Here is a 12240-nt window from a genome sequence, read left to right as displayed (position 1 = left end):
TTGTCTCACCATCTCTCTAGATGAAAAAAAATCTGAGAAAGTTATGTTCATCCACTACCCTCACTGGTCTCTTGAATTCTACAAAACGTGTATCAATTCTTCAAGGAAAGGTTATTGTGCTTATTTTTCACTGTCCTTGTGTGTTTTCCTTCGATTCAGAAATGTAACTGTAAAGAGGTACAATGTTCAAGCAGGAACCGTTATCTCTATTTGTAACACACCTATCCACAACACCTTCAACATGTGGCATTAATCTACAGTTAGTCATTGGTTAACTAATTTTGGCAAAAATGGGTTCTGGAGCATTTTAAACCTACTGCAGATATGTAGTGCTGCTTCCTTCACATGCACTGAAAATTCAAACCAACAAACACACCTCCCATTAACCTATGGGATAACCCTACTTTTGGCTATTAAGAAGTCTATGATGTGGTGAGATCATGAAAACACTTGTATTTCTTCTAATCTATTATAATTGTTCATTCCTCTATTATTATTATTTTTAGTTTTAGATTAGTCTGTTTATTTTCCCTTAGTGTTTTTCCTGATTTAATTTTGGGTAAATTACTTTAATGAGAAGTTAGAAGCAATTCATTATAATACAAGATAAATAGATGATAATTGCCACATTCCAAGTCAGCAGAAAAGGTCATGTGAATGACATATATATATATATATATATATATATATATATATATATATATATATATATATATATATATATATATATATATATATATATATATATATATATATATATATATATGATGAAAGAGTGGCTGAATGTAAGGAGACCAGGTGTTTTTTTTCCACCCCTCACCATCGCTGTTAATATGTAACTCCATGCGTGCCCATCTCACAGCTGATGTGAAAAACATGGGGAAACAAATTAACGCTGTGCTCGCTGTTCAACCGCTCGACATCGGTGTGAACCGGACCCAGCAGGTGCAGCAGAAGCAGCGAGTTTACATGCAAAGTCAATGGTTGACGCGCGTATAGGTGCAGCAAAAGGTCCTGCAGCGCCTTTTTGGTGCAGCACGTCGGGAGCGTTTAAGCATCTGACGCACCGCCAACGCCAACGAAGTTTTGCTGCTGGACGCGCCGCATCAACCAATCAGAGAAGCTGATCTGGGAGCTGACAGCGAGACAGACACAGCGCTCTGATGACATATGATATTAACGCAAATGGAAAAGGCTGGATGGATGCGTGGCTGAGGCAGGTGTATGTGAGAAGACTAGGTGTTTTTTTCCACGCATCACCATTGCTGCGTGCCCATCTCACAGCCGATGTGAAAAAAAGGTGAATCAAATGAACGCTGTGCTCGCCGTTATCCCGGGGGTCTGACAAAGGAACTTCAACCGCTCGACATCGGTGTGAAGCGGCCGTTCATAGTAAGGCTGCGAGCGGCGTGGGAGCGATGGATGACCGACGGAGACCACAGTTTCAGGATAAGTGGAAGGCAGCGTTGGGCAAGTTACGCCACCGTTTGCGGATGGATTGTAGATGATTGGACAAACGTGTCTGCTGGCTCTGTTGTTCAAGCTTTCGCAAAAGCCGGCATTATTTCTGAGGAGCTGCGCTGCACGGAAAGTGACTGACAGCGAAGAAGGGGAAACTGGCATGTCTGATTTAGCGCAGCTGTTTTATTCAGAAACAGAGGATGATGACTTTGATGGGTTTGATTAATACTTTGTAATAAATACATGAATAAAGCACAATCATACTCAGTTTTGCTCCCGCTCTATTTTTCTCCCTGAAAACTTAATTCAACAGCAGCTTCTGGGCGCGTCTCCTCCTCTTCACAGCGGTGGCTGGCAGGTGTTTTTTCATCTAAATAATCTAAATCTTGCAGCTATATTTGCTGTGATCAGTGGGAATAAAGTAGTTTTAATATGTTTTTAAATGAGAAAGTCCACCTGAAAACTTAATAATTGCAGTCAGTTCATCCAGATTATCTATTTCTGTCGGAGGCGCTCAGACCCCCACATACCAGCGGTTAGCCGACAGGAGAAATCCTTTCATCAGCAGCCTCTAGGCCTGGGGTTCACCGCGGCTGCTGGCAGGTGTTTTTCATCTAAATAATTTTAGCTGCAGGCACCAGGATACCGGTAATAAAAGCGAACATATTCCGTCGGCAGGTTTCAGGATTTTAAGTTAATTTAGGAGTGATCACAGCGCTGTGTCATCTGCGATGTGTCTGTCTCATGGCCAGCACCCAGGTTTGATTAATACTTTGTAATAAATACATGAATAAAGCACAGTCATACTCAGTTTTGCCCCCGCTGTATTTTTAAATACGCAGTAGAGGTATTTAAAGGTAGTAGAGGACATGTACCTGTATATAAAAAACGCGCCCTATAGTCCGGTGCGCCTTATGTGTGTGTTAAATACAGAAATGGGACACATAACTGAGAGTGCGCCTTTTAGTCCGGTGCGCCTTATGGTCGTGAAAATACGGTACGCGATCTTAAGAGGGGAAATATAGTCTCATTGGTGGGTTCATCTGATTGGGATGTGGCGATAAATCATCTAAATGGAAGTGACCATGATGCACTCTAATCAGAAGAGTGGCTCTAGTCTGCACCATCACTATCACCTGCTAGTCACCCCAAACTGAAAACTCACCCAAATCTTTGAAATTAGTTATCAAAAAGTATTTTTTTTTATTTTTATAAAAAAAAAAATAAAAGAACTGCTTGCAAGTATACACAATCAATCTTTGATCATTCCTGTTGATCACTTGTTTCTCAATTATATTGTCTTAAAGTAAATTACATAAAAACAATGTTCTCTTTTAGTTCTGAGATCACAGATATGGGTCCATAATGTGTGACTCCCTCATCTTTAAAGGGTTATTTGTTCCTAAAAACACGCACAAATATACAAGCACTTCTCAAGATGCAGTGGTGGGCAACATGAAAGCACATCAAACATTAAAGAGGAGGGAGTGAACACTGAACAGCACAAAGGCTCAGTAGCTCTCCATGCTGCAGCCTCTTTCTTAAGCAGCTGCTGTTCTATAAAACAAATCTTCACTACAGTGGCTCACTCACACTACGGGGTGTCATTATTGTGCTTTCGACAAGCTCCGCTCCAATCTGCCATGACACTAGCACATACTATTCAATCTTTCCAAGCAGCAGAGAATCAACTATAATGCAACCACCTTATCAGTGGCTGATTGTGAAATGGCACCTTTGTATATTGATGGGACTGCATGAAGGTGGATGGAGGCATTGTGTCTCATCTCCCCCTGTCTCATCACTTACTCGCCCTCAAAGCGTCTGGTGATATTTACTGAATAAGACATAACAAAATAAAGAGTTTTTGTGCATGTAGGTGAAATTAGATTTACCAGATCAGGATACAAGGGATTTCTACTTGTATTACATATGATTGCTCAATATCTATTAATTATGGCTCTAGATTAAAGAAAATGTTGATCTTAATCATGGAAAAGAAAAAGTGAACTTCACTCAGAATCTAAAATGCTCCTTTGCAAAGATCTAAGGATCATTCAATGCAGCTGTTTGCATAGAATTTGTGTTTATAATTTACAGAAGTGCTGTCACTGCACAGCATGGCAAGGTGATCTTAAGAGATGTGTGTTCAAGGATCTCACAGACAGATTTACAGCTATGCTCATGCAGCTTTTCATTTGTCTAATTCTTTGAGTAGAGGTTAGTGTGCTGATTGGCGGACCCCACTGCTTTCAGTCTCCTGCCTTAAGGACATTCCTCTTGGTAAACATAGATTCAAATCATCAAACTATTAACTCTCATTCTTTAGCATCCATACAGGATTTTAACCATTTGGCTCAATAACAATCACAGCAGAGGGACAATTTTTTTCCAGTTAGACAGAAATGTATCAGAAGTGGTTCAATCCGCTCATATACGAGGTAAGATAACTATTTAAATCATGCTGCTTTGCTCCCATTTTGCAATAGGAGAAGACATTTCTTGGCCAAAGGGTCGCAGCAGTGACAAGTTTAAAGCTGGACATTAGCCTTTCCAGCTGTTGTTCCTGCTTGGCCCTAATGTCTTCCCCAATCTAATTTTTGAATGTGTAGCTTTTCATCACTTAACAAGTTAGGGGAGCACATATATAATGTTGCCCATGAAGTTGAAGCTAATTTTTTTTCCTCTTTCCTATTGAGATGATCATGAAGGTGTGATTTAATCTTAAATGATTGATTGCCAGTTCTCGATACCTTATAGATAAGATCTTCCAAACACCTCACAGAGAGAAATCATGGCACAGATCAAATGTTTGTAAAAACAGCCAGTGAGCCAAAGTACTTGGACAACAGTAGGTGCAGAAACATCCTTTGCAAATGAAAATTTATTCACTTATTTTCCAAACTTGTGTTTGGTGGTTTTTAAAGGCTAGAGCTTATTCCACCTGACATTTGGCACCTTATACAGGTCCAGTTTTCAGAATCAAATAAGAGAAATTATCACACATGTTAACCACAAACCAAAAACTAAACCTGCCCAGAGAGCAGCTAAACTTTATTCAGGGTGAATCTGCAACCCTCAAATTGAATCAAGAGGCTTTCTTCATTAAGGCAGCTGTGCTAGCCTCTAGAATCCTATATTCTGTAATTGGTTGTGTACAATTTATAGTAGTGTAGCAGAGTGTAAACATAAGCTCCTTCATGTTAATGTGCTAAATGTTTTTTAACAACAACATGATTTACAAGTTCCTGTTTTTGTGATCGTATAGCAGCTATAAAGTTATCCTTGCTGGCCAAGTTTCTGCTGCAAACAGATTTTTTTTTTTTTTACTGTAGAAGATTACACATCCTCTCTGAAGTATGGTTTATCACAACCCCTGATACGGAGCATGGTCATGTAAAGTGCAGAAAGGTTTTCTGTCAAACAATTAGATTTGTTCTTCTTGCAGTTCTATCATCTTCAACCAAATAAATGTTAGGAGAATTTGAGGTCAAACCAAATAAGAGCTTCAGTCATCATTTCAGGGCTGCACTGGGACAGCAGCTAAAGGAGAGCATAAATCTTTCAGGTGCATAGAGAAATGTTAACTGAAAGGCCTTTTTTGAAATCGTGCAACTGAAAAAGAACAAATAATCAATTTTTGTAAATGTCTATCTTTGTCTATCAGACAGACTCCACCATAGCCAATATTGCTGTGAGAATGTCTCCCCTGCATGTTTTTGAATGATTGATAAGCTACATTAAACTAGTTTTAAAGTACTAAAAAAAGTCTCATGAAAAATATCTCTTCCATGTTTATAGAAATATTTATCTGATGAAGGAGATCAGATAAATATATGATATAGTTTCCTAATCAGGAAACTATATCATATATTATATAGCAGGAATTCTGAGATTTTCTATGTTAACTAACATACTAACATATGTTAGGTTCACATTTATCAGCAATCACACTGAGGTCTAATTCTAAACGATATACTGAGTAAAAAAAGTGTAGGTACAAAACAAAAGTATGAAGGTAATTCCACTTCCTTTTTCTTTAAATTTTTTTATTTTTTCTTCCTTCCATTTCTAAGGGGGAAAGTTTTCAACTATGCAACGGACATTCAAATATCATCATAAGCTTCTTTGTAAAATAAAGAAAGGCCCATAAGGCAAATTTTAAGTTATGGCTAATATCTGAAACTGCAAGGAAAAAATTGTCAAAAGAAAATCAAAGAGGAATTCATAGTTTTCTGACCATATAATTTGCCAGGTCCAATATACCTCCTCCAAAAATATGTTGTCGTCACCTCTTAGTCTGTTGTTTGACTTTGTCTGTTGTGGTTTTAAAACAGATGTGGTTTCAGCCTTTAGGCCATTCTCTAGCAAGGAGGTGTCAGCACTGTTATCTGTCTTAGGTCATTGGATCAATCCAGAACCAAATTGGATTGAAAGCCACTGAGTAATGTTGAGCGCATCATATATATATATATATATATATATATATATATATATATATATATATATATATATATATATATATATATATATATATATATATATATATATATAGATGTAGATATAGATAAGATATACATAGATATAGATAGATAGATTATCTATATTTTTTTATTTGGACAGATGATCAGACTTACTTCAAATGGATTGAGTTCTTTCAACCTAGATAAAGACTTAGCAGAATGTCCTGCTATGTCACATTTCATATTTTTTACCACCTTGCCTAATTTCAGTGAGAGAAGATATGCTAACAATCTGTTGATTGGCTAAAGTTGTTGAGAATCCAAGGTTCCAAGCATGTTTTATTCTGTGCTCATTCTGTTTCGGTTAAAAAACTCAGTCAATACCAGATCCTAGTAGCTCAGGGATAGAGCTGAGAAATGGCTTCTTCTCAGCGTTACGTTTGTCAAATGCAAGAGGATCAAAATAGAAGCAAACTGAGTTTGAACATGGGTCAAGGTTTTGAGTGTTGGTGCTGACTAAAGGAAGCAAAGGGGCTTGGGAGCTAAGTAGGGGTGGCCGCTTTACTTCTTGGTAGGTCAGTTAAATGTTGGTTAATGCTAACTAAATGCTAGCATTGCACACCACTTACTGTCCAGAGGGAGTTAAACTTGTAGCTGTAACTATTATTTTAGGGGGGGGGGAGTCCTTTAAAAGTGTTTCTGGAATTCAGAATAATTTTTATATCTGAAAGATATTTTTATCTATGCTGAACTTATAAGGTCAAATAATACAGAGGGGCATATATTTAATACCTATATAAAGAGTAAAGCTTTTTAAATTAGACTGGGAGGTCAGACCTGATGTGTTCGGTGCAGCGTCATACATATGGCATTATAGAGAATCTTGTAGATATATAAATTTGATGGTAAGTGCTTGTCCAATCTCCTCAAATGTCTTTTTTTTACTCCTGTAAAGAGATAAACAGTCTACATCTTTAAGATAATTCTGCTCCAACCTCTTGCAACCTTGTTATAGATATTGCTAACTGGATGTAACAGGCTGAATACAACATGCAAGAGATGAATGTATAAACTTCACACCAACTTTAGAGCAACTTTAGCAATTCCCCAAGGGAGCTGTTACTTGATAACAGAAACCACACAGGGTATACAAAAGCAAAAAAAAAACACAAAACAAAACAAAGAAAACAAAGCCGAGTTTGGAGTATGAGTACAAGAGCATGGATCGACATACTTTCACAACAAACAGTTTGATATTTAAGGAGAAGGAATCTTCTATTTTCATTGTTATGTGTAACAATGCACTTATTTTTAAAGGACTCCCATTCTTTTATAAGATCCCCAAAAATGTGCATGATAGATAAAAAGCCATGCTTCTATAATTTGATGTACATAAACCAGATTTAATACCAAGGTTAAAAAGGTATGATTTGCATCTGTGGCACCAACAACCCATGGGTTTTATGGTTACTTAACAAACATATGCAGTGAAAGAATAAGTGCCTCATTAAAGCCCTCTACATATTTCATGGTGGTCTTTGCTGAAACTGTGGCTTATAAATACATGCAGCTATCCCAGCTACTCACATAGGCTGATGTACAAGAATTCATCAATACTTTATGTTTGCATGCAGTCTTAGAAAGATGGATGGTGTCATATTTTCTTTCAGATCTTTTAATATTTAATGAGAACATTTAAAACAAATTGTCCCCCAAGGCCAGTTACTGAAAGGATTCACAAAAGCAGGGGTGAAGATACTGTCCAGTAGTAAATCATCAGCCACATCATCAGTAATAAATTCACAAGTGTTCAACATTTACTGGAGTAAATCCATGGTCCTAAATTTGTTTTAGAGAACTTGAGGATTTAAATCTAACAGATATTAGGCTGGGTGCATGTCATATATTTTTTCCTTTCTATTTACAATAAACTCTGTTCTTCTTGTATATAGGCTATACATTAGAGCCCCTTCTGTTCAGTAAACAACCGCCTCACACACCTTTTAAAGGTCAGCAGCAGTGTTTACTCATGTTGCAGGCATGACATCTGAAACAGCATATATGCAGAGACATATTGCCTTTGTTATTTATACATGTTTAACATGAATTCATTTCTATTTCAGTTTGCATATTATCAGATATAAACAAATCCTATTTCATTAATCGGTGTGTAGTGATTTCCAAGATTTTGGTGATAACAGCAAATGTGTTTTTTCAATCATGTTCTAATTTTCTTTTTTGTATTGAAAAATTCTGTTTTCAATTTCATTGATTCTTTGTGTTCTGGTTCAAACTACAAGCATTGTTCCCTTGTTTTTCAAGTTCCTTCCCTGGTATTTTATTAAATATATTCTCCCCTAAAATGAGCATTCTGTCATTCCCCCTGTTCTCATAGATTTAAAATCATACAGTCAACTCGTGCTTACACGGTGGGATTTATTTTTTTATGCAGGATTGCTTTCGGATCATTGAGTCGATGCAATCAACTGGTTTTCTTTAGACAGGAAACTCTGAATCAGTTTGACTGTATAATCTAGTTGAATTGTCTCTGTAAAGTTCCTTGGGGTGACATGTGTTGTGAATTGGCGCTAGATAAATAAACTTAATTGAATTGATTTAATAAAATCCCAATGATACAATTATTTGTCATTCTTACAATCCATATTATCACATTTCCAGGTTTGTAATTCTTTTTAAAAGTTGATTAGATTTTCTAAGAAGTTTAAGTCAATCATAGACCTTCTGTTTTCCTGGGGCATACACAGGGTTTGTCACACCTGATTTCACAAGGAGGCCCCTTTAATTCTTCCCTCTGGCAACTAGGCAGATCAGGAGCATTATTCATCATGCACGTTGAACTGGTAGAGACATAAAAAAAGTAATGTCATGCTTTCTTTGCCTGACATAACCTCAGTGCAATGTTTCAACATCTACCAGTCTTTGAGAAAACCAGTCAGAGGAAAGGTGACCTGACCCATTACTTTCAGCTGTGAGATATTTGTTGAGTTTCTGATACTGTAAGTACAGTCATTTTACAGCACTCCAGTGGGGTAGTGATCCGTTTCTTGATCTGTCTGAGCAATCTTTATAAATTATCAGCCAGTACTCGGTAGATTTACATTCACGTTGCAAAGAGAACATGAAAACTCCATGTTGAACGATCCAAGGCAGGGAATCAAAGCCAGGAACTTGTTGTTGCAAGGCAACAGTGCTACAAATAGCCTCACAGTGCATCATATTTTCGATATCCTTACGTCCAAGTTTGATTAAAAAGACAAAGACTTAATCAGCTCTTTTTCTTTTCTTTTTTTGATGACAGTCTGTAAAAGTATTTTATGCTGACTTTAGGTTTGGGGGAAGGATCTGTGATGTTGTGGGCTTTCATAGACTGTCCACAACAGAGTATTTACTGTAATGAAGATTTTTAAATAAAAGTTTGATTAACTTAACCAGCAAATGAAATTGAGGCATCAAAGTCAATAAATGGTTCATGACATACAAAATCAATCTACTTTTTACTTTTTTCGTAGTCCTTTAGATACTAAAGAAAATGTATGATATAATCTAAAGAGGAGATAACCTAAGAAATGGCTCAGGGTGTAGACAGCATATTCCATCTCTCTATATCTTACAGAAGAGGGAAATTTTCCAAGAGAATAAATAACATTTCCTGTTTGCAGTGGAAGCTTAAAAATCATTAACATCTGAGGTGCATTTTTAGTGCCAAAATGTATGATGCTAATAGCAATTATTCTTTTACATGGGATTTTCTATCTGAATTTAAAGCCTGAGTTTTTCAATTTGTTATGATTATTTACCTGAAATATAAAACTGAATTTATTGTATGGTTGTTGATGCATATTTACCAAGGGTTCCATTAAATCTCTTCATGTCTGTGTGTAATCACTAGTGTGTGAAAAGTCTACCAGGCTCATTAGCTGTGACAAATTGCTTTGTTCAGGGGCTCCAGAGGAACATCCCAAAAGAAAAATAAATAATATATCTTGATAAGATTGTATTACCCCTTTGGGACCTCTCTATATCTCCTTGACGTGTGTTTTTATATTACTGTTTCAAAGTGGAATGTTATATTACAGAGTGCTGCCTTTTAAAAATGTATGTGGCGTTGCAGAATTTTTAAAAGCCCAGCGGTCTGTGGGCTTTACAACAGATAGTGACACTCCTAAGAGGAGGCGCTGTCTATGGTGCTACATTTACATCTCATGCTGCTTTTTAACCAACAAGCGCGACCTGGTGCTGTCCATGGTACTGTATGAAATACAGCAGGAATTCTAAAGAACTGAATTAATATTTTCCGGAAAGTGTTAAGCAACAGACACATTGCCGAATTTTTGTCACACCTTTTAATCCGTCATTAGTTATGCTCAACAGTGGGAGATTGCTGACCAGCTGAACTCTTTGCAGATTCAAATATTCCTGCCCTGACTGAAAGCTTTTCTGGGTCAAATGATTTACCGTCCTTCACATCAATTTACAACTGTCACATCAAAGCTCGTCAGTTTTCACCAAACGGACACGGCTTTTCCTAGAGTGTCATGCACAGTAACACGCCACCCATGCAGAGACACATCACACTTCACCCGGACCCGCTGCCGTTTTATTGGCGCTGGTCTGCCACTCCACGCTAATTACTCACGGTTTCTATTCACAGCTATAAATCCCACATGGTTGCCAGCTTCTTTTATCAGTTAGCAAAGGCAGTTTTAGTGATTCCCATTAATGCCTCATGGACCATTCTGTGTGGGGTTCAGTGGGTAAATAGAACAATCTTAACAACTACATGGTCGCCAAATCCCCGAAACATATTTGTATTAATTCTATACAGCATAGTAAAAGTAATTTTGCATTTCACTAAATTAGGTGTTTTAAGTATACATTCAAACTACATTATTAACCATTAGATTGATTAATGGTTCGTTTTGTTTGGTTATTTAAACTTTCTGCTTTTCTTCTCCGTAAATAGAGATGACAATAGAACAATAGTTATTTGGATCTATTTGGTAATGCAGCAAGACATACGAAGCCGAATTACTATATTTTTAATATATCATCACTCCTCATATAAAGACTTTGCTTGCATTTAAGATTTTTTTCTTTAATGAGAACACAAATGAAGAACACTCGAGTAACTTTTACGCGGTGCCTTTTCAACGCATTCAGGCGTCCTTACCTCACTGGGCATGTCAGCTAACATCACAAGTAGAAACATGGCACTGAAGAGATGCATTGTTGGAGGAATGATAGCGTCCCAACGCGCAGTACTTCCAGCAGCTCTCTCCGTCTGTCTTACTGGGGCCGTTTTTTTAGACCCAAAGGGATTCCTTCAAAGCTGTGTCGGCTGTGCACCACTAGCCTCATCACCAGAACGCCGAGGAAGCCCTCAGTGGCTTGGTTAAGCGATCAGCCGCTGGTCTTCTGTGGAGCATAGACTCTTGTGAGGTGGTGAAATGTAAAAAGAAAAAAAAAAGCAGCTACAATCTCTCAGAGTGGGAGAGAAACTCGTTAAAATGATGTAATATGTGCAGATACAGCCGTCCCCTCCAACCCGCAGAATAACTGCGACTGAGAAAGGAAAAGAGAAAAGGAGAGGAGAGGAGGGGAGAGTCGCAGAGGTTGGAAGGTGACTGCTGTGCTTTCAAGGTGTGGACGCTAGGAGCAGCACATCTATGTGCCAGGAGCCAATTCAAACAAGTCCTGGTCTATAATGCAGTCCAGCCGAGTAGTGCATGCGCGCAATGAGATGAACAGAGAGTTTGACAAAAAAAGAGACGATAGATAGATAGATAGATAGATAGATAGATAGATAGATAGATAGATAGATAGATAGATAGATAGATAGATAGATAGATAGATAGATAGATAGATAGATAGATAGATAGATAGATAGATAGATAGATAGATAGATAGATAGATAGATAGATAGATGATAGATAGACACTTCTAAAAGAGGAATAGTATAAAGTCAACATAGTGACTGCCTCTCTCAAATACCAAGAGTTAGAATATGCCAAAAGAAATATATGGAGCCTAAAAGAGCTACAGATTACTACCCTTGTATTGATTTATCAGTTTCATGATTTTTTTCAAGGTTATGCCTGCACCTTTTGCAGAATGTCAAAAGTGTACAGCCTCTCCTCTTCATTTTTGTTGTCACACCTAGAAGAATCCTCTTTGGAATAAAATGCACAACATGTCACCTGTATTTCTCTTGGCTGACCAGAGTCAACAAAGCTGAACCAACAAAAGTCAGACACACACACACATATATATATATATATATATATATATATATATA

At 37.3% G+C, this 12240-nt stretch overlaps 1 protein-coding gene across 1 annotated transcript in view; it reads right to left on the bottom strand.

Moving 5' to 3' along the window:
• Positions 1 to 11587, bottom strand: part of olfm2a (olfactomedin 2a) — a 57198-nt gene extending 45611 nt beyond the window's left edge. The window contains exon 1 of the mRNA XM_038287974.1: positions 11116 to 11587. Coding sequence (XP_038143902.1) covers positions 11116 to 11172 — 57 coding nt within the window. The 5' untranslated portion in view covers positions 11173 to 11587. The remainder of the gene's footprint in view (positions 1 to 11115) is intronic.
• Positions 11588 to 12240: the final 653 nt, after the last annotated feature.

Source organism: Cyprinodon tularosa, unplaced genomic scaffold, assembly GCF_016077235.1.
Source record: "Cyprinodon tularosa strain WSP-4 unplaced genomic scaffold, ASM1607723v1 ctg246, whole genome shotgun sequence".
Classification (NCBI taxonomy): Eukaryota; Metazoa; Chordata; class Actinopteri; order Cyprinodontiformes; family Cyprinodontidae; genus Cyprinodon; species Cyprinodon tularosa.
The sequence above is the reverse complement of the archived record's forward strand: the minus strand, read 5'-3'. Positions and strand labels throughout refer to the sequence as shown.